At 46.3% G+C, this 21,132-nt stretch overlaps 1 protein-coding gene across 4 annotated transcripts in view; it reads left to right on the forward strand.

Moving 5' to 3' along the window:
• ARNTL (aryl hydrocarbon receptor nuclear translocator like) overlaps positions 1–21,132 on the forward strand; it is a 75,903-nt gene that overhangs the window by 45,900 nt on the left and 8,871 nt on the right. For 3 of the 4 annotated variants that reach the window (XM_012803982.2, XM_023516667.1, XM_023516742.1), the window contains 10 exons: positions 883–1,040; positions 2,788–2,867; positions 7,572–7,664; positions 8,988–9,105; positions 11,565–11,714; positions 14,730–14,976; positions 16,335–16,441; positions 18,377–18,527; positions 19,391–19,479; positions 21,013–21,121. In XM_012803982.2, coding sequence (XP_012659436.1) covers positions 883–1,040; positions 2,788–2,867; positions 7,572–7,664; positions 8,988–9,105; positions 11,565–11,714; positions 14,730–14,976; positions 16,335–16,441; positions 18,377–18,527; positions 19,391–19,479; positions 21,013–21,121 — 1,302 coding nt within the window. The remainder of the gene's footprint in view (positions 1–882; positions 1,041–2,787; positions 2,868–7,571; positions 7,665–8,987; positions 9,106–11,564; positions 11,715–14,729; positions 14,977–16,334; positions 16,442–18,376; positions 18,528–19,390; positions 19,480–21,012; positions 21,122–21,132) is intronic. The other variant, XM_023516714.1, reaches the window with a different exon arrangement.

Genomic DNA, 21,132 nt, shown 5'->3' on the forward strand with positions numbered 1-21,132 from the left:
GCTGATTCCTTGCCAATCCTCAGGCTCTTCTGCCATTGAACAGGACCCTCTGAGGGTGTGTCATGGCACACAGATGAAGGGGGCTGCAGAAAATGGCTGACATAACAATTCTAGCTTTTCTCTCGCAGACCAGACTTTCCAAGGGTCTATAGAGGTCTGTATGTACAGCAGCTGCAGCAAACTGCATTTCCGCTGTTGCTACACCTCCTTAGGAGGACAGCCACTGTGGCAGGTGTAAATCAGTTAGGAGAGTGTGCCAGGGAGGTGTCACCCTGCCTCAGCAGGTGGCCTCTCCTGGGAGGGAGGAGCGTGACATGCCTTGGAAGACACTTTTGGGGACAGATGTTGCATCTAGGTAGTCCAAAGAAGGTGACATTCATTATGGGATGCCTCATTCAGTGAGTCTGAAATCTTTCTTCTTTTTGAGACAGAGTTGTCTTATGTTGCCCTTGGTTAGGTACCATGGCGTCACAGCTCACAGCAACCTCAAACTCTTGGGCTTACGTGATTCTCTTGTCTCAGCCTCCCAAGTAGCTGGGACTACAGGTGCCCGCCACAACACTCCACTATTTTGTTGTTGTTGTTGCTGTTGTCATTATTGTTTTTAGCAGGCCCAGGCCAGGTTCGAACCTGCCAGCCCCAGTGTATGTAGCTGGCACCCTAACCACTGAGCTATGGGCGCTGAGTCTGAAATGTTTCTTCTTAATTCTAAGGATGAGGTAGCATGAAAAAGTAATACCTGTCAGTGAGACCATGAGACAGTCTGCAAATTCTGAATTTGCCTTGTCAGATGAATAAAACAGTTACAACTCATTTATTTTTGTTGTTTCCTTGTTGCTTGGTCCCGTTTTATAAGAAATAATTTTTCTCATTGTTGTTCAGGGAAGCTCACAGTCAGATTGAAAAGCGGCGTCGGGATAAAATGAACAGTTTTATCGATGAATTGGCTTCTTTGGTACCAACGTGCAATGCTATGTCCAGGAAATTAGATAAACTTACTGTACTAAGGATGGCCGTTCAGCACATGAAAACCTTAAGAGGTGAGACCCATAAAAGCTTTATGGTCCTTTATGTCTTTGCCCACAAATGTTCCCACCCTTGCCTAGAATGTTCCTGAGTCCCTAAGGCAAATATTTATTACTCATAAATATGTAGCCTTGAAAAATCTGTGTGCTTTTCAGCAATAGCCATGATGCCAAAAGAAGTGATGATTGTGCGTACATGGATATTGAGATTCAGTTTTGCGGTCACACGTCCTCAGAGCACGGAAGCTACGTGCTTTCCCTGTCTCTGTCTGTGCATGTACCTGGGCCGCATGCACATCAGAGAGGACACCGCTGACGTCTCATCCCGCCTCTGCGTGTGTCTGTATCCCACCCTTACAATTTTAACAAGCAGAAATGGAGGTGCACACAGTGACACTGAAAAGTCAGTTTTTAAGAGAGAAAATCCATCCTGGTTCCTCAGAAGAATGAGTCACTGGTTGATGGTTCTTCCAGCGTTTTATTGTCAGGAATGAACACTGAGGATATTTTCATCTTCCTGGAATTTTTCCGAACCAGATCGACTCTTTGTGAGGGAGGCAGTGTTTTCCTTCTTTTCTGAATGTGGGGAGGGTGAGAATACAGAGGCAGAAAAGTGGAAGCGACTTATCCAAGCCACAAGAGAAAGCTGAAGTATATCAGGCATTCCAGTGAGCGCTGTTCCTGGAATTTTCCATAGCTAGCCTTGGACTGGGGAGGAAACTGGAAAGTGGGCGCTCAGTCGGATCTCTGACCAGCATGGTGAGAGAATTGTGTCTTTATATTTGTAGAAAGGCACCACAAAGAAGAAGTAGCTGGTTTTGTCTGGCTTTTGATTGTTGTTCAAAAATACAAATGCTGTACCCTGTGCTTGGAGAGTGGCATTTGAAAATTCATATCAGCAAAGATGACATGAGTTAAATTATTGTAAACTGATTTCTAAACTGGGAGGGAAAAGTGGCAAATCTCAAGTTACAATGAAAAGCAGGGCTGTGGATCAATAGGACATGCCCTATTAGCTGATGGGAAAGTCACAAACACACCCTGGTGCTCCCTGTCCCCGTGATGTTACAGAGCCCTTCATTGTATTCCTTTCCTATTCTACACATTCCAAGTCATTTACTGGTGGCATTTTCTCTGTTGAATTATTGCTGTCCTGATAAGTGCCAGACTGACAGCTTTTAAAAACATAAATCTTGCCCCCTTTTGGTCCTGGGAGCAACAGCTGCATTTGCTGAAGTCACGCACTTCTCCCGGTTGCCGGGCACATTCACCTCACCCCCGATGAGGAGGAACTCACACGAAATGCCTTCTATGATCTATTTACTCAGGGCCCGGCAGGCTGGTTGATTTCCCGAGGACATCCCGAGTGGGGACTTGAGGGACTGCTAGACAGTCTGTTTCTTACAGATCTCGGGAGGAGGGAGCCTCCCAGGAGAGCCTCTACCACTTTGCTTCCACGCCTGCCTTGTCTCCTAGAAGCAGATTTTTAACTTCCTTCTGTTATCTCGTGGTTTTCCCTGTAATGAGAAAAGCAAGCTTGTTAAGTCTCCTGTGGGTAACAGTGTTCTCTTTTCAATGGAATTCACTTCGGCATTACAGAAGTCTGTTCAAAGGCAGAGCTGAGCTTGTCTCAGTTAAGGAAAAGGAAGATAAAATGGAAATCCCAGGTGGTAGGGACTAGGCCTCATGCAGAAGGCTTGAGACAGTGAGGTAAAACATCTGAATATACAGTGTATCAACTCTTGTCTTTTTTCCCCCTAAGGTGCCACCAATCCATATACAGAAGCAAACTACAAACCCACTTTTCTATCAGATGATGAATTGAAACACCTCATTCTCAGGGTATGTTGCAATTATGAGATTGTTTTACACAATATTTATTTGTATAAGTTTCAGAGTAAGTACCTGCATGTGGAAATTTGGTCTCAACACTCAGATTTTTTTTTAGGCCCACTTCCTCCTCCAGGTCTCTCTGCCTTTATCTTATTGTTTGGCCAGGCTTCTCATTCCTTCCACAAAACCTCTTTCCTCCTCTAACCTCATTTAGGCAAAAATGGAAGGTTTATGCTATTGTGATTTTAAATCAGAAGAGGCACGATTTTGTTAAAAATAGGAGGGATTTAAGAATCACATTTCTTTAAAAAAAAAAAATTCTTCTGCATGAAGATTTTAGAAAGGGACTGAGACTGACTATAGTTGAGAATTTCTCGTGCCCTGACTTAATCACTGGCACAAAATGATCCAACTAAATCTTTACACCAAAATTCCATTAAAACGACAAAACTTCTAGACTTAGTGGCTTGAAAAAGAAAATTAATGGAAGAGGTGGGTGATTTAGCTGGCTTGACTTTTGTGTTCTCTTTGTCTCTGCGGAGAAATGGCTCAGGTGGCACCATAGGAACTTGTTGGCTTCTGTGCAGAATTAGGTTTGCAGAGGGCTGGCTCCAAGGCACACTGCTGGGTAGAGCGGAATTAACTTGGGGATTGACAGGAAAGAAACTGGATTCAGAAACACGTCATCTTGCCAAGTATGAAAATCAAAATGAAAAAACCTAACTAAAAGCAAGGATACCCACTCCTGCCTTCCACAAAGCCAAGAGTGACCTCAGCTTCCCCAGCTCCCCACAGAATCTTGGTCCCTGTCTTTGAGCAGAGGTGTGCAAAGCCCCACCTCTAACGAGTAGTCTGGCCATGTTTTTACATCATCTCCATCCATTTTCATCTCAGCCTGGCTCTCGGCTCTTCATAAGCGTGGCCGGTCTGCTCACTTCCGGATTCTCTAGTCATCTTGTCATGCTCTGTCAATCAGAAGTCGTTTAGCAGTGCACAATAGGGGACCGATGAATAAATAGGGTTTTGATTCTCATGTGTACCTGATTGTGGGTAGGTGGTATAGGGTTGCTGTGCAGTGAGGTCAGTAGGAACCAGGTTCTGTCTTTGTGTGCCAAGCTGGCCTGCCAACAGGTTTCCTTAATGTAGCAGGATGGCTGTGTGGGGCTGAATAGCCAGGCCGACTAGAAGACACAGGTAGGGAAGGCGCCGGGTTGGTTGTCCTTTCTATCAGGGAGGGATACACCTCCCTGGAAGGCCAGCAGTAGACATCAGCTTATCAGAAGTGTGTCACTTGGTCACTCCTAGCTGTAAGGCAAGGTGCAGAAACAAGTGAATATGGATTTTCCGACTTCATAGTGGAGACAGGCGGGGATGAAGGGGTAGGAGGGGTTGGGAATAGGGTTGGGAGCCACAGCAGTATTTGCAATGCACACTTTCCAGAGCCACAACCATTTTCTGGGTTTCCCTCCCAAAGCGGCTCCCACAACCCGAGGCAGCATTTCACCTGCAGTGTGGTCAGCTGAGGGGAACGGGGCAGGGGTCTTCCTTGCCTAACATCGTTGTGGGCAGCTGCGGTACTGCCCCACCCCAACTCTCCTGTGCATGAATTATTGTTAGGTCAGGTCTTTGACATCTTATATAGGTACAGTTTGTGTTTCTTGAACTCAAATAGGAGATTTGAGAACTCAGATAGGACTTCTCTTTTATCTCTGTCAAAATGTGTTGAATGTCCGTCCAGCCTATCACTAGTGACGCTTTGAATCTTTGTGTGGCTTGTGGGTCTAATCTGGTGCTTCTGTGCCTTTCATTCTCTTTCATTCATGAATTCACTGACATGTGGCCTTGTTGTGGGAACATCCAAATCAACGACTGACAATTCAGAGTGGGGCCCAGGCTTCCTAGCAAGTGAGTGATGATGGCACTTTGGTTACCACTCTCAGGGCACATTAATTCAGACCCCTGACTCTGCCCCCACCTCTCCATTCTCTTCATAAAGATGTCTGTGTTCTCAGAGAGGAATCACTGAAGTTAAAATATGAGCTGTGCCTCCAACATCTCTGGAGCTGCCCTCAGGGACAGTTTTATAGGCGTGTAACCTCTGTAGTCACGTAGGGCCCCATGCCTGGTGTAATGCTCTGTTGCCATCTTGAAAATCTTAATTGTTGAACATGAGTCTGTGCATTTTTATTTAGTGCTAGGTCCCACAAATTGTGTAGCTGGTCCTGATTACCTTGCTGGTAATTTGATTGTTTTAAGAAAAAAAGTACATGTATTTTTATTTTTTATATACAGTAGAACCTCCGTAATTATCCACCTCCCTACCTTGACCACCTCCTTAAGTTGACCTAATTTTCATGGAGTAGCCATGCACCACATGTACTGTCTTTGCAGTAGGCCACGTTCCTTAGGTTGACCACCTGTGTATGTTGACCAGTTTGTTAGTCCTTTGGCTAGTTGACTCCCCGATGTTCTACTGTGTGTGTTTGTATGTACACACATATATCCGTGTATGTATGTTATACATCAAGGTCCTTTTCAGTGACACCTGCTTAATACTTTTCTTGCTGCTGCTTTCCTTAATGATTTCAGATGCCGACGTTTATCAGGGCATGGAACGAGGATTATAATGCTGTTCAGACTAAATGCTTCATCTCGGGCTTGCCTTGTCTGCTCCTCTGTTTCGTATAGCACTCATAGTGATCTGTCTTTCCTGAGGAAACTCCTGTCATCTCTCAGGCACATGTCAGTACTGGGCTGTGAAAAAGGCCCCATCTCTTGCTACTCCCAGGTGCCCAGTTCCTGGGAATTTGCTTCACCAGAAGGCGGGGACCACTCAGATGATGTTTAGACAGTTTGGCGGCAGGAACTAAACTTCTGCTTTTGCTCACCATTGCGAATCTAACTGCTTTCTTTACTAGGTGCTTTCAAAATATCTTTAGTAAACTGTGTGTCAGGGATCGGTCAAACTTACCGATTTCAATGTCTAGATACTCTATTTCCCCATGTTTTGAAAACCAGGCAGGCCATCCCAAGACCTCTGTGTCACTTGCTAACTAACATCCTCATCCCCAGGCGTGAACTTGCCCCTGGGTGTCCACGTGGCCTCGCGGTGTTCTTAGTGCTTCGTCACCAGCTGGGTCATCTGCTAGAGCGCAGTGGAGCTTGACTGCCCTATGTGGCACGTTGTCTGGTCCGGGAACCTGCTCACTGTCCCCTGGGACTGTCAGCATCTACCTTGCTCCGCAGCTCAGCCCAGCACCCTCTAGATGGCACAGCACCTTCCCAGACACATTTCCAGCCACATCACCACATCAATGAAAAGCCTCAAAACACTTCTCTTGTGAGCTGTGAGATTGTCTGCAAGGCAAATGAGGAAGTTATTAATACCCTATTTTTTGACAGAATGAGGCTTCCAGCAGATGGTGCTTGGAAAGTTACTTCCCCCTCACTGTCATGCCTTGCCCCCGGGCCCGCTTAGGGACCTAACTTAGGAAAGGATCCTCCCCGGCTTCCTTCTGGCTGGGTGGCCTGCCAGGTTCTCACAGCAATGGTGATTCTGTTCCCCTCCTGCTCACTCTACCCCAGCGCAAGTACTCACACCCTTCTTTTATTTTCTGGCATGTGAATTCATTTCCTGGTTCTTTGAATTAAACTACATTCCTTTCGTAAAAAAGGGAACAGAGTTTCTCTAGATTTTTCCAGGGAACAAACTGAGGATTAGTGAATAAAGCTAGAGATTGGCTCCTGTGTATTAGACCAGGGAGCTGAGTCTGGAGAGCAGGGGCATGACAGGGTGGGGAGCACCTGACCACCTCCAGAGGCTCCAGCGCCTCTGAGCTGAGCGCATGTCCACCTGGCCAGGCTGTGGATAGAACTCACCCACATGCAGACAGGACAGCCACAGCTTTGGTATTTAATTGCTTCAGTCTGTATACCTGTCTTCACTAGCACATTGGATTATTACCTGTATTTAAACTAAAGAAGGGCGAAGAATTCAAGGGGAAAATTTTGCTTTGCTTTTCTTGTCTCACTTAGAATACAAATAGCCCAACCCTGGATGAAAGGATATCGTATTTGAGAACAGAAGTTCTCAACCCTGTATACATTAGAGTTATGTTGGGGTAGGAGTGAGGTGGAGACTAAAGAAAACCCCTGTGAGCAGTTCTGTGCCTGACCAGCAGCATAAAAACAAACCAAAAACACCAACCACTCCAATCGCTGAGAACCACTGTTCTAGAGAGCGCCCTGTAAGGGAGGTGTTCACGTTGAGGACAGATGGTGGCTGAGAATTAGAGAGGGGATTTTGATCTTAAAGAGTCCTTCCAGTCCCAGATTCTATGATTCTGCATAGAGATGTTATAATTAGAGCAATGAAACGTACTTTGTCTGGCCCAAGATACAAATCAAAAGAAAATTCTTAAGATAAATTCTGCTTAGAATTAGAACTAACTTTAATTGGACTTTTCCCTATAGCTATTAGATAACATATGGAGATACACACATATACACACATGCATAATATCTGCCTTGGAGAGAATTGTATTGTTCTCCTAAGGAATTTAAGTATCCTTTTATTAGGATAGCAGAGAAATTATCAATGAATCTTCTTATGCTTTGGATACTTAGAAAATAAATCCTTGATTTGCTATCAGGGTGCTTACAAATCATGTTTCCTAAAGTGTGATAAATTGATTGTCCATTTCTCCTGATTAGGCAGCAGATGGATTTTTGTTTGTCGTAGGATGTGACCGAGGGAAGATACTCTTTGTCTCAGAGTCTGTCTTCAAGATCCTCAACTACAGTCAGGTATTGTTTATGCTCTTGGTGGTGGTGGGCACAGCAGTCAGAAATGTCATCTGTTCTTCAGAATAATTATAGTATACAAGTCACATGTGAAATTCTTCTTTCAGAAAATTCTAAACTTTTTAACAGAGAAATGAATTTAAACTTAGGGAAATCTTTTAATATTTCTCCCATTAAAAGATCTGATTCTCTAATGGGAGCAAGAGCAAAGAGCAAGACCTTGTCTGTACGAAAAGTAGAAAACTTAGTCGGACTTGGTGTCGTGCACCTGTAGCCCCTGCTACTTGGGAGGCTGAGGTAGGAGAATCACTTGAGCTTAGGTGCTTGAGGCTGCAGTGAGCCTCACGACGATGCCATTGCACTCTAGCCCAGGCTACAGAACAAGACTCTGTCTAAAAAAACAATCTGACTTGGATTTAATCAAAAGCATTATGGCTTCCTTATTATTGTAAAATAAATTCCTACGACTGCGGAGTGGGGGCAGGGAGCAAGAGGCTATCTGCCAAGACAGAGGGGCAAGCCTCTCTATACAATACCAGAGAAAAAGAAACTTGGGAATCCACCCCTACTGCAGTGCTGTGTCACTCCTTAGTGTTGCTGAGCCTCCACTTCCTCAAAAATTTATCATAATAACCGAGACCTTTTATAATTGTTTATAGGATCAAATAAGATTGACATTCATGGAAACATCCAGAACAAAGCTTTTCACCTATTACATCCCCAGAGTTTTTATTCATTCATTCCTTCATTCACTCATTCACACGCTGGTGTTTGCATGGAAGCTTGGTAGGCACAAGAACTGAAAGATCAAAAATTATACAGAGTTCATGTAAATTTGATTTTTCCAAAGTGTTTTGCTCTTTTTCGTCTCAGCGCAAAGGCATGGAGGACGTTTCTGTTGTCTCTGTTAACAGGTAAGGTGACTGAGGCATACAGTATGGCCTGCTTAAGAACAGAGGCCGAATGTAGAGCTGGGGTCAGAGCCCACAGCCTACACACCTCCTTCTGAGGTCTTCCAGCGCAATTTGTGGGCATCAGAAATGAATAAAAAAGAATACATATAGCCAAGGGTCTTGCCTTGGAGGAGCACGAACTGTTTATGTCTTTGAGCCCTTTTCCTCCCACATGTTATCAAAACCAACCTCCTCATGCCTCCTCCCTGTGTCTGTACTAGGCAGAGTGGTCACACATATGTCCAGGTTCACATATGCAATGCTTTAAATGCTTAGAGATGTATAATAAAGGCAAAGGTACAGACCATAAGCACTTGTTGCATAATTTATTTTCCACGTGGGACTGATTTGTTGTTTCTTTTCACCCGCACAGAATGATCTGATTGGTCAGAGTTTGTTTGACTACCTGCATCCTAAAGATATCACCAAAGTCAAGGAGCAGCTCTCCTCCTCCGACACCACGCCCCGGGAGCGGCTCATAGATGCAAAAAGTGAGTGGAGGAGAAGGCCAGGCATGTCCTCAGCAGCCCACGCGCAGGCGGCCGCCACCGCGCGCCGAGCAGCGGAAAGAGCCAGTGTGCGCCGTGGGCTCAGCCTCTCTGTTCCCACTTCTTTCCTTTTTCTGGGGCACCTAGGCTATCTTTGGCTAAATGGGATTATCTGTGTTCTTTTGTGTTTGTTTTACATAAAGAAGAAAAAAACTCAATGTCTAAATTTATTGGGAGAAAGTACAGCTACTTTGACGTGATTCTTTCTGATTCTTTAGACATTTTTTCCAGAACCTAGAAATTCCCAGTTGTATGCTCCTGAATTTATCGGAGTTTGATTTGTTCTCAAATAATGCCTCATTACTTTGGCTCCCCCTCCTCACTTTCTTCTTAACACATTGGAATCACCATTCACATCTCCCCCAGCTTCCTGCTCCTGCACCCCGTCCTGTGAGGCTGAGCCCCCATAGCAGTCTCCTCCATCCTGTGAGAGGCTCTGTACTCCCACAGTTAAGAGTGTGGACCCAGAAAGCAGATTGCTGGGCTCATATCCTGGCTCCACCATTCACTAGCTGTGTGACCCTCAGTAAGTTACCAAACCACTCCATGCCTCAGTTTCCTCATCTGTGAAATGGAACCTATTTCACTGGGTTGTGAAGATTAAACATGCTGATATATATGAAGCAGGCAGGCCAGGTCCTGGCATGTAGTAAATGCAGTATCAGTGTTGTATTCATCTTGGCCCAGTGCATTCATGCCCTAACTAGTGTCCTGCTTCCAAACTCCCCATGTTAATCCCTGGAGAGAACTATCACGAGAGAAATCTCCTCCAAAACACCCTTTTCATTAAGGCACCCTCTTCCTAAAAGTAAACTGTAGTCTCCCTTTGTCTGGCCATGGCATTCTTTTAGTGACCTGAGGAGGAAAAGATGGATGGTTTTTGGTCCTTGCCTTTGAGGCTCTTACCAGGAAGTTAGGGGAATGAGGAGACAGATAGCAGCCTGCATGATAATGGGTACAGCCATGGAACTAGTACCAGCATAGGGAAGGGGATGATTAATTCTCATGTGGGCGCAAGGATAGGCATCACTGAGTAGATGACAACTGAGGTGGGTTTGAAAAGATGAATTAATGTTTGCCGGGTGATGAGGGGAGGAAACGAGCAGAGGAAATGATCTGTGCACGATAGATACAGGGTGTGGAGCTGTGGCCTGCTGAGTGCTATTGGACGGAACATGCAGGGAAGCAAAGGGCTGGACCACAAAGGCCTTTTGGTCTGTGGAGACACAGTGAAGGCTCTGAGCCAGGTGGGACCGGGGTCCACTTGGCATTCTGGGAAGGACCACTGAGATGGCCATGTGGGGGGTAGACAGGAGGGGAGGGCTCAGGAGGCGCGGGGCAGCAGCCGCTCCTCAGCAGTTGCTTCCCTGGGGATGGCAGGGTGCTGTTCCCCGGCTTCTGCCCTAACACGCCGCCAGGGTTTTGTCAGGAGGCATGCACTTCAGAACCCCCGGGCTTCACAGCACAGTCATGTTCCGCTTCCAGAGATTCTAATTTGGTGGCTTCAGACAGCCCAGCCCAGTAGACACGATGCAAACCACAGACATTAGCCACGTGGGTAAATTCACATTTCCTGGTAGCTACATTTTAAAAAAGTAAAAATAAGGGAAATATTAATTTCAATCATATATTTTATTCAATTTGATCAATCCAAAATATTTTTATTTGTTCAAGTAATAACTATAAAAATTAAGTTCTTTTACATTCTTTTGGTTTTTTGTACTACGCCTTTGAGATGCTGTGTGTGTTTCACACTTACAGCACACCTCAAGTCAGAAAAATGCATTTCAAGTGCCCCATGGCCACCCATGGCTGGTGGCTCCCACATTGGGCAGCACGGAGACAGAATGGGGTCCAAGAATCAGGGCGTCAATAAAGCATTCAGGGCTACATCGGGGTGCTGATACACAATCTGGGTATTGATAAAGCATCCTTTAGCCAGGTTGAGAACGAAGGCAACCCTGCTCCCTCCTTGCCAGCCTTCCTCCCAGTGCCAGCCCAAGTGCGGCCTCCTCTGGGAAGCACAGGCTGTCTTTGCCATTTATTTCGCACTAACCATACATCATCCTGGCATTATTAATCTTTTCTGAGTGTACTTCCATTTCCCTTTCTCCATCATAAGCTCCTGTTGGACAGGAACCCCTGCTATGTTTAGTTTTTTCCCCTCAGAGCATCCCATTCTGTCCTCTCGCAGCACATTCCACACTGTAAACATTTCCAGATTGACAGCACACCTATGCATATTCCGTGTGTTAGGGCCCAAATGGGGGAGAAGTGTTAGTCTCATGTCATCAGTATACATCAGTGAGGCAGTGAGGAAAGGGCTTTGTTCAAGGTCACACTCCCCCTCCTGACAGACAACACTACCCTCAGTTTATCACATTTTGTGTATTGATTTGCAGCTGGACTTCCAGTTAAAACAGATATAACCCCTGGGCCATCTCGATTATGTTCTGGAGCACGACGTTCTTTCTTCTGTAGGATGAAGTGTAACAGGCCTTCAGTAAAGGTTGAAGACAAGGACTTCCCCTCCACCTGCTCAAAGAAAAAAGGTAACAATTAACAGTTCTTTGAAGTCCTGTAAGGGGGAAGGCTGGCTCTTGGAAGTGGAGCTCCCAGCCTGAGGACTTTTAGCTGGCCAGAGTGGTGGGTCCTAAGACTTCAGCCAAGACCCTCTTGCCCTCCCTACGTGGGAGCCACTGGGGGGCAGAGGAGACGCCGAGAAGCCCTGATGGGTAGTCATAGTGGCAGAGATTTGTGGGGAGGCTTCCTCTGTTCAGATTCTCTTTGTTCTAACGTGGTTGAGAAAGAATACTCTTAGCCATGGCCCCATCTACCTTCTGAGCACCCACCAGTCCACCAAAACCACTCTCCCTAGATAACCAAGGACCTTCCGTGTTGCTAAATGCAATGGACACTTTCCTTTTTCTTCCTTCTTGAAGTGTTCGTCACTGAGGAAGGGCTGAGGTGGTTTTTCGGATTCCATTAAACCACATTCTTCACATCGCCGCACCCTCTGCCACCGCACCCTCTGCCACCACCACTCTCTTCTTGGTTCCTTTTGCTGACCCTTCCTGTCTGTCCTGGGGCTTCTCCCTTCTGTCCACACTATGTGCCAGTGATGTCCTCCACTCCCTTGGGTCCACATGCCCCCTAAATGCCAGCAATTTGCAAGTCGATATTTCCAGCCCAGACCTACAGATTCATAAATTAACTGATTACTAAATTTACCTGTTAGGATAGCTCAAGGGCATGTCAACCATGGTACATGCCAAAGCACCATCTGAACTTCTCCTGCAGCATAAATGGTGGCACTGTGCAGCACCCTGCCCACCGCCCCCACTCCCGGTCCTCCTGTCAGTTACGAAGGCCTGCTTAGTGATTCCCTTCTACAGGAGTTAGCTGAGCCGCTCAGCCCTCTCCGTGCTGCCCACTATCACACAGCTCCAGGCTACCCTTAACCTCAACCCTCACCAGGTATCTAATGCAGGCTGCACTTGCCTCCCCCTCCACACAGCAGCCAGGTGGTCTTTCTGCCAGTCTCCTGTTCAGAACCCTTCCGTGTTTCCCCTCACTTTTAAAGAAAAGTTCAGAACACTTAACTTGGCAATGTAGCCCCCAACCCTGCCCCTCCTCTATACCTGTACATGCGTCACCTCTACCTGGAACTTCTGCCCCCTCCCCAGCAGCTCCTCTTCCCTGGCTCACTCCTGCCTCACACTGCTTGTCTTCTCACAGCAGGCTTCAGGCTTGCCATGTAGTACTTTATCGGTGCAGTTATATAGTTACTTGTGTGATTATTTGTTTTGTTTAAAGTCAGTCTTCCCTGCCAGACTTTAAACTCCAGAAGGGCATGTCTGATTTGTCTTCTGCTGTAATCAAGTAACTGGCACAGACCCCATGCTTGGTGTTGGTTGTTGAAGTCTACAAGGGTTCCCTACTTAAAGTGTCCCAAATAGGAATCTTTGCTCTGGTAAATGACACAGCAACCACTCAATCTAGAAAAGTCATTTTCTTTCTTTCCTTTAAGCCTGATATTCATATCAAATCTCAGTAGCGTTATCTTAGACATTTCTTCTGCTGGCTGGACATGGTGGCTCATGCCTGTAACTGTAGCACTTTGAGAGGCCGAAGTGGAAGGATAGTGTGAACACAGGAGTTGGAGACTAGCCTGGACAACATAGCAAGACCCTATCTCAAAAAAAAAAAAAAAAAGAAAAGTTAGCCAGTGTGTTGGTATGTACATGTATTCCCAGCTACTCAGGAGGCTGAGACAGGAAGATTGCTTGAGCAGGAGTTCAAGGCTGCAGTGAGCTATAGAGATGCCACTGCATTGGAGCCTGGGTGACAGACCAAGACCTGTCTCTAATACATAAAATACTCTTTAAAAAAAGAAAAAAAATTTCTCATGCTTTCTCCTCTGTCCCTGCCTTGTCCTCCTCTTCACTGCACTGCCATAGTTCAGTCCTCATCATCTCTGGCTGTATTATTGCCGCGGGCCTCTGAACCCTCATTCCTACTTCTGGTTTCTACTCTGTTACAAGTTCACCTATCACTCTGCTACCAGAGCATCCAAATCAGGATTTGATTTTGCTTTTTCTCTACTTACGTATCTTTCGAGGCTCTCCATTTTCTTTCTGAAAAAGCCCAACACAGTGGGTACCAAATAATCTAAGATCCTTGTAATCTGCCTCCGGCTTGCATTCCAGCTCTCCCCCCAGTGCTTCCTTTTTCACTTGAACCTTCTTGTGCAAGTTCTGCCTCTGTGGTATGTGCCATGGTGCACTCTCAGCCTTTGCACACTCTAGCCTTTTGGCCACTGCTCATCTTGATTTCTTTCTTTTATTTTTTTTCTTTTTGAGACAGAGTCTTACTCTGTCCCCCTGGGTAGAGTGTCATGGTATCATAGCTCACAGCAACCTCAAACTCTTGGGTTCAAGAGATCCTCTTGCCTCATCCTTCCAAATAGCTGGGACCACAAGCTCCCAGTGCAATGCCCAGCTCATTTTTCTGTTTTTAGGAGAGACGAGGTCTTGCTCTTGCTCTACTCTTGAGCTCAAGTGCTCCACCCACGTCAGCCTCCCAGAGTGCTAGGATTGTAGTCGTGAGCCACTGAACTTGCTCCTAATTGCTCATCTTTCTTGATCTACCTCCTACATTGGTTTTTCTGGAAAGCCTGCTTTTCCCCTCTCCGTAGGTAGATTGAGATGTTCCTTCCTTGGTATATGTCATGGCTTACTAAGCATATCGTACTAGATGACAATTGCCTATTTTTCTGTCTGCCTCTTTCACTATACATTCATTTCTGGAGAGTGAGGCCTTGTTTTTTACTTTTGATTCCCTATGTCCCTCTCCACTATCAGCTGTGTCTCCATCACCCAAACTTAGTGCTGACACTAACCACCCAAACTTAGTGCTGACACTAACCACTAACCACACTATACATTCATTTCTGGAGAGTGAGGCCTTGTTTTTTACTTTTGATTCCCTATGTCCCTCTCCACTATCAGCTGTGTCTCCATCACCCAAACTTAGTGCTGACACTAACCACGGCCTTTACTTTCTAGCAGATCGAAAAAGCTTCTGCACAATCCACAGCACAGGCTATTTGAAAAGCTGGCCACCCACAAAGATGGGGCTGGATGAAGACAATGAACCAGACAACGAGGGGTGTAACCTCAGCTGCCTTGTTGCAATCGGACGACTACATTCTCACATGGTTCCACAACCGGTGAATGGGGAAATCAGGGTGAAATCTATGGAATATGTCTCTCGGCACGCAATAGATGGGAAGTTTGTTTTTGTAGACCAGAGGTAAGAGTCTCCACATTATCCTTGAGCAGTGATGGTAGAGAATTTTCAGACCTAAGATGAAAAGCAGAGGAGACTGGGCCATCAGCTGACTTTTCTAAGAATGAAGAGATAAAAGTGATGAAGGTCTTTGCTAAAAATGAGATGGATATCATCATATCACAGAGATTTTCTCTGTGCCATTCTTTGGCATATAGAGACAGTTAAATGGGGTGGTTTGATATCCATGGCCAAAAGAGAAATAGTGGGCATACCATGTTGTCTGAATCTGTGGAATGTCCCAGGACCATTGCTATGCTTCAAACTCTAGAGTCTAGGACTTAGAAACAATCACAGTAGAACTTCTGTAAGTTGACTACCTAAAGGACTATAATAAACAGGTCAACATATGCAGGTAGATAAGATAAGGAACTAGGCCCTTACTGTACTGCCATGTGCATGTGGTGCATGTCCGATTATGAAAATGAGATCAACTTAAGAATGGTCAATGTAGGAAGGTGGTCACCTATGAGGGTCTACTGTGTTTAGTCCTGAGCTGCCAGCAGAGTACTTATTGGCCATAATAGCCTCATATGGCAATTCAAATTTGAATTTATTCAATTAAAATTAAAGACTCCATTCCCAGGCGCACTAGCTACATTTTAAGCATTCAGCCGCCACCGGGAGCTGATAGCACAGGCGTAGAACGATCTCATTATCACAGAAGGTCCTGTTGGGCAGCACTGCTCTAGTCCACCATCCTCATTTTATGGATGAGCAACGGGGGCCCAGCCTAGGGACGGGCCTCCTGCAGGATTCTCAACTAATTGGTGATAAACCAGACTGAGAACACAGATGTCCCCAATTTACTGCTGCCTTCAGGATGGTCACAGGCTAACAATTTTTCTGCCTACCGGAGTAGTCACAAAATGCTGGAGAAGGAAATAGCCACCTTTCAAGGTCCTTGTGGCCTTAGCCACTGAAGAATTTGGTGTTTAATTAGATAGAAAGTGGCAGTAAGATGGTGAAGCCTTGTGCTGGGCTTTAGGTTTCCAGGTCATTTTTATCTTATTATCTTTATCTTTTTATCATTAATCTTGTTACCATTTTAAAACTTTCTAAAACTTGATTTCTTGTGATGATAATCCCTTTAACAGGATTCTTTGTTTTTCTGTTTTTATAGCATTGATTAAATTCAGATGCCTTTAAAAAAAAAAAAGAGAGAAAGATCCACACAGTAAGCTCGCTGAAAATCCACCCAGCTTTTTTGCCTCCAGCTTTGGCTTTGTTCCCATAGGTTTTAGCAGAGTTCGTCCATTGCAAAGTTGGTATTAATCATCTCAATGGCTTTTCTTTTCTAAAATATCCTTATTCCCTTTCAGGGCAACAGCTATTTTGGCATATTTACCGCAAGAACTTCTAGGCACATCATGTTATGAATATTTTCACCAAGACGACATAGGACATCTTGCAGAATGTCATAGGCAAGGTAAGCTGGGTTTATGTTTAAAGTGTGCTCTGGCTTCTAGACTAGTCCACATGCCCTTCCAGAGAAAGCTGTCCCCGGTGATGTGGAAGTCAGCTAACTCAAGCATCTTCAGGCTGAGCCACCTGTGTGTAGAGGAAGCTCCTGCCTCCAGGTGCCATTTATCTACCCCCTTACAGACATCCCACCCTGTCCCCATAGCAGTTGGGGACACTGAGAGGGTTCAGAGGGTTTACTTGGACCCTGTGAATATTTAGTATGGCCTGCACGGATCTGATTCTCTTTTCCACACAAGCCTACTCTGCCTTCTTGGCTAATGGTCCATATATGCAGCCTCCTGAGAGAGACAATATGGATCTTTTCTTTCACTGTGTTTCCACCAGATCCTAATCATTCACCTCAGACGTGCATTTCTACAGAGTTCCCTTCTTACCACTGCCACTACCATGACCCCAGTTCAAGCCCTTGTGCCCAACTAGAGACCTGTGATAGATCCGAAGGGGTTTCCCTGTTTCCTCTTACCCCAAGTCCATCTTCCATAGTTATCCCATTTTTTCTCAGATAGATCAAGCCTCATAATGTCACATCCCTACTTAAAAACTTTCTGCCTGGGCAGCACCTGTGGCTCACTGAGTAGGGCACCAGCCCCATATACTGAGGGTGGTAGGTTCAAACCCAGCGCCAGCCAAACTGCAACAAAAAAATAGCCGAGTATTGTGGCGGGCACCTGTAGTCCCAGCTACTCGGGAGGCTGAGGCAAGAGAATCACCTAAGCCCAAGAGCTGAAGGTTGCTGTGAGCTGTGACTCCACAGCCCTCTACTGAGGGCGACAAAATGAAACTCTGTCTCTAAAAAAAAAACAAACAAACAAAAAAAACTTTCTGCCTTTATACTCAAGCCTAACTGAGCATAGTGGCTCATGCCTCTAATCCTAGCACTCTGAGTGACCAAGGTAGGTGGATCACTTGAGCTCAGGAGTTTGAGACCAGCCTGAGCCAGAGAGAGACTCGTCTAAAAATAGCTGGGCATTGTGGTGGGCAGTAGTCCCAGCTACTCAGGAGGCTGAGGCAAGGGGATCACTTGAGCCCAAGAGTTTGAGGTTACTGTGAGATATGAAACCATGGCACTCTACCCAGGGTGACAAGGTGAGACTCTTGTCAAAAAAAAAAATAGACTCAAGCCCAAACTCCTGAACCAGGCCTCAAATTCAAAACCTGTCACCTCCTGGCCCCAACCGGCCTCCTCAGTTTCAGTCCCCATCTACCTGCAGAGCATCACATTGCACTGACCATTGCACTGGTCCCTGCCCCACTAGGCCCTGCCATTCCTCAGGCACTGCTAGGTTCTTCCCTCCCTCCTCTTGGCAAACTTGTGTTCATCCCTCCAGACTCTGATCTCTTCCTCTGTGTAGCCTTTGCTCACCCCCTCCTTGAGGGCAGGAATCATATCCTTTCTCCTCTTCTATCACCAGTGCCTGGCACATGAAAGGTGCTCTTCATATGCTTATTACATGCTTATTACAGTAGGTGAGTGGCTGCTATCAATTCCAGTGTCCTTAAAAACAAGATAAGGGCTGTATTGCCTTTGGGATATGTGATAGGAAAAGAGCATGGCCCCTTTGGACAGTGCCTTCTCTTTTGTTGGTGTTCACATCCAAGCTGATTCAAGTTAGTTATGTAGAATGCAGTCAGTAATCCTCTGGAGCCTTAATTTTATAAACTCTGGAAAATAGTGACAGATTCACAAATGAATTGAAAGGTTCTGAGTTAGATCCTCAAAAAAACCTGTTCCCTGGAGTGCTGACTGCTGGGGCTCCCTTGGCTTATTTCAGAATGGTGGTGTTGGAGCCTACGTGCCTTTACCATTTGATATTAGGTGTTGTGTTTAATTTGTTGTTCTGAAGAAACAACAACACTCATGGTTTCTTTGCATTTTTAGTTTTACAGACAAGAGAAAAGATCACAACAAATTGCTATAAGTTTAAAATCAAAGATGGTTCTTTCATCACACTGCGGAGTCGATGGTTCAGTTTCATGAACCCTTGGACCAAGGAAGTAGAATACATTGTCTCAACCAACACTGTTGTTTTGTAAGTGTTTTTCCTGTAAGTGCTTTCCTATTTCAGAAGCTCCTATTTCAGAGATGCCTTGAGCTCCTTACCTGGGAAAGGGGGTACAGGCAACAGCCAGTGTCACATCCGTTGATACCATCTTGCTAGTGTCCTGTGAAGCCTCAGGATTGGCAGAAGACAGAAAGGGTTGTTAACAAAGGGCCAACTTCACTACTCCATCATGCAGGCCCCAGCTTGTGGAATTGCTCTAGGAAAGAGCAACATTTCCTTCCATATAAAGCAGTCAGCCTTTGAATTCCACAGGCCCTGCATGCTGGGCATCTGCTTGTACTACCATGAAGGGAGGAGGTTGACCTGTCCATGAAAGGCTGGCCTTGGCTGAGGATAGGTAGGTCTCCATGTCTACCAGGAAGGTGGCCTAAGCACAGGCAACTAAAACATCACCTTAAAAGGCTGCCACCTGCAAGGTGAGCAGGCGAAGAGAAGGAGCCTCTCTGTGGCCAGGCCTGCTCTCATACCTTCTTCTCTGTGGTATCCAACCCCCACCTGTGGTCAGAGCTGAGCAAGGGGCTGGGGCTGCATTTACTGCAGCTGGCAGGAGGAGGCACTGTCACAGAGGCAGTGGCCTATTGCTGCCATCACCACTGCTGGACTGTGTCCCACACAGATTAGGAAGGTCCAGGCAGGTAGCGAGGCCAGAGGCCGGGATGCTGTCCATCCTATTATCAAATAGTGAGAAGAGGTGTTCACTCACTCAGACACACACTTCATTTTCTGGCCTGTCCAGGTCCAGAGTGGACACCGGGCACTTGGCCAAGGTGAAAGTTGCACGGTTCTTAGCAGGCCTGACTTACGTTTCCTTATTGCTGGGATGTTCACAGAGCCAACGTCTTGGAAGGCGGGGACCCAACCTTCCCACAGCTCACAGCGTCCCCCCACAGCATGGACAGCATGCTGCCCTCTGGAGAAGGTAACTATGTACTGCGGGCGCATGGGGCTTGCCTGTGAGAAACTGTTTGTGGTCAATACCCTCCCCTCAAGTATTCGGGGTCCCCACTATCACATTCTGTGGAAGAAGGGGTGTGCTGCTGATTTCCCCATGAGTGCTAAGGACGCTGTCATCTTGCTTTCTCTGTTGAGCTTGGACTACTGAGAACTCACTGTTGCCCTTCCCAAAGTTGTCTGGACCTTGGAAGGCCTTGAAATAACCAACTCCTTGTTCCTCTTGTGCTTTCCTCCTGTGTTGCCTGATGGCTGTGATGTGCTCTTTGGTGACTGTCACAGGCTCCTGTGTTGGGAGGAAGGTGTCTGTCAGTGCTGGGGTACGTGCCTCCCCCCCTGCTCTCTACACTGGGCTCGTCCGTCTGGGACCACCTCCGCATGCTTCGATCCCCACCTCTCTGTCAGTGGCTTGCCATCCACATTTTAGCCCCCATCCCTCTTCTGCGCTCCTGTCTCACCAGTTGCCTCTGAGACAGAGCCACCTAGAGTCAGAAGTGCCTGAAATTCAGAATATCCTAAACTGAATTCCCACACTCCCCACCTGACTGGTTGTGTAAACCAGAAACCTTGCCTGCTGCCTACCTCTCCCTCATTATATCTAAATGTGAAGTCCTGTCCGTTCTATCTCTTAAACTTTAACACCACTGTTGGGGCTGGCCCTCATCTGCTGCCCGGGTTATTGCAGGTAACTTCCCTCTGCTAGTCTCACTTTCCCCGCCTTGTCCTCCACAAGCCTTCATTCTCCTGCAGGGGGCTTTCTATCAAGCCATCCTCATTCCGTGCCTCCTCTGCGTGGAATCTGCTGGCACCCCCTTCCCCATTGTGGACACTGCCCAGTCACATTGGTATGGTGGCCAAGGCCCCTCATGACCCGCCTGCTACCTGCTGCTCCAGTTGTGTGTATGGCACCCTTGTCAGTCATGAGGAATGCCTTGGGATAGTCTCCCAAGGTTTCTCCTGCCTCAGTGCCCTTGCACATGTTGGCTGCTGTGCTTCCTCCTGCCACCTTACCTCTCTGCCAAGCTAATTTGAACTCACTTCTCAAGATTCAGCTCAGAGTTAACCTCCTCCAAAACACTGCACCTGACCCTAAATGAGTCGGGCACCTTGTGCTTGCCTGTCAGACTTACCACACTTTGCTCTAGCCATCGTTCACCTTGTCTGTCTCCTTGTTAGACTGTGAGCTCCTTGAGAGCAGGGACTTTTCTCTGGAACCCTGGCACGTAGCACAGTGATCTTCAGCAAGCATTTGTGTGAGTGCTTGCAGGGAAGGGATTAGATGCTTTCATGTTAACACGTAGGCCTCTGATCCTAGAAGGAAAATTGAGTCTTTCCCTGTGGGTTGCCTCTTCCTGATGAGCTATGGCTCTAATGTTTCTCAGAGCACAACCTTGATAGTGAACTTCAAGTGGATCATGGGATGAACTGGTTTTAATTTTAATGCATAACAGCATTTCTTCCATAGTTTTCCTTTTCCCACTCTCAGATTCCTTTGTTTTAGGTGGCCCAAAGAGGACCCATCCCACTGTTCCAGGGATTCCAGGGGGAACAAGGGCTGGGGCAGGAAAAATAGGTCGAATGATTGCTGAGGAAATCATGGAAATCCACAGGCAAGTAATAC

This window comes from Otolemur garnettii, unplaced genomic scaffold (genome assembly GCF_000181295.1).
Source record: "Otolemur garnettii isolate 467f Iridium unplaced genomic scaffold, OtoGar3 scaffold00001, whole genome shotgun sequence".
Classification (NCBI taxonomy): domain Eukaryota; kingdom Metazoa; phylum Chordata; class Mammalia; order Primates; family Galagidae; genus Otolemur; species Otolemur garnettii.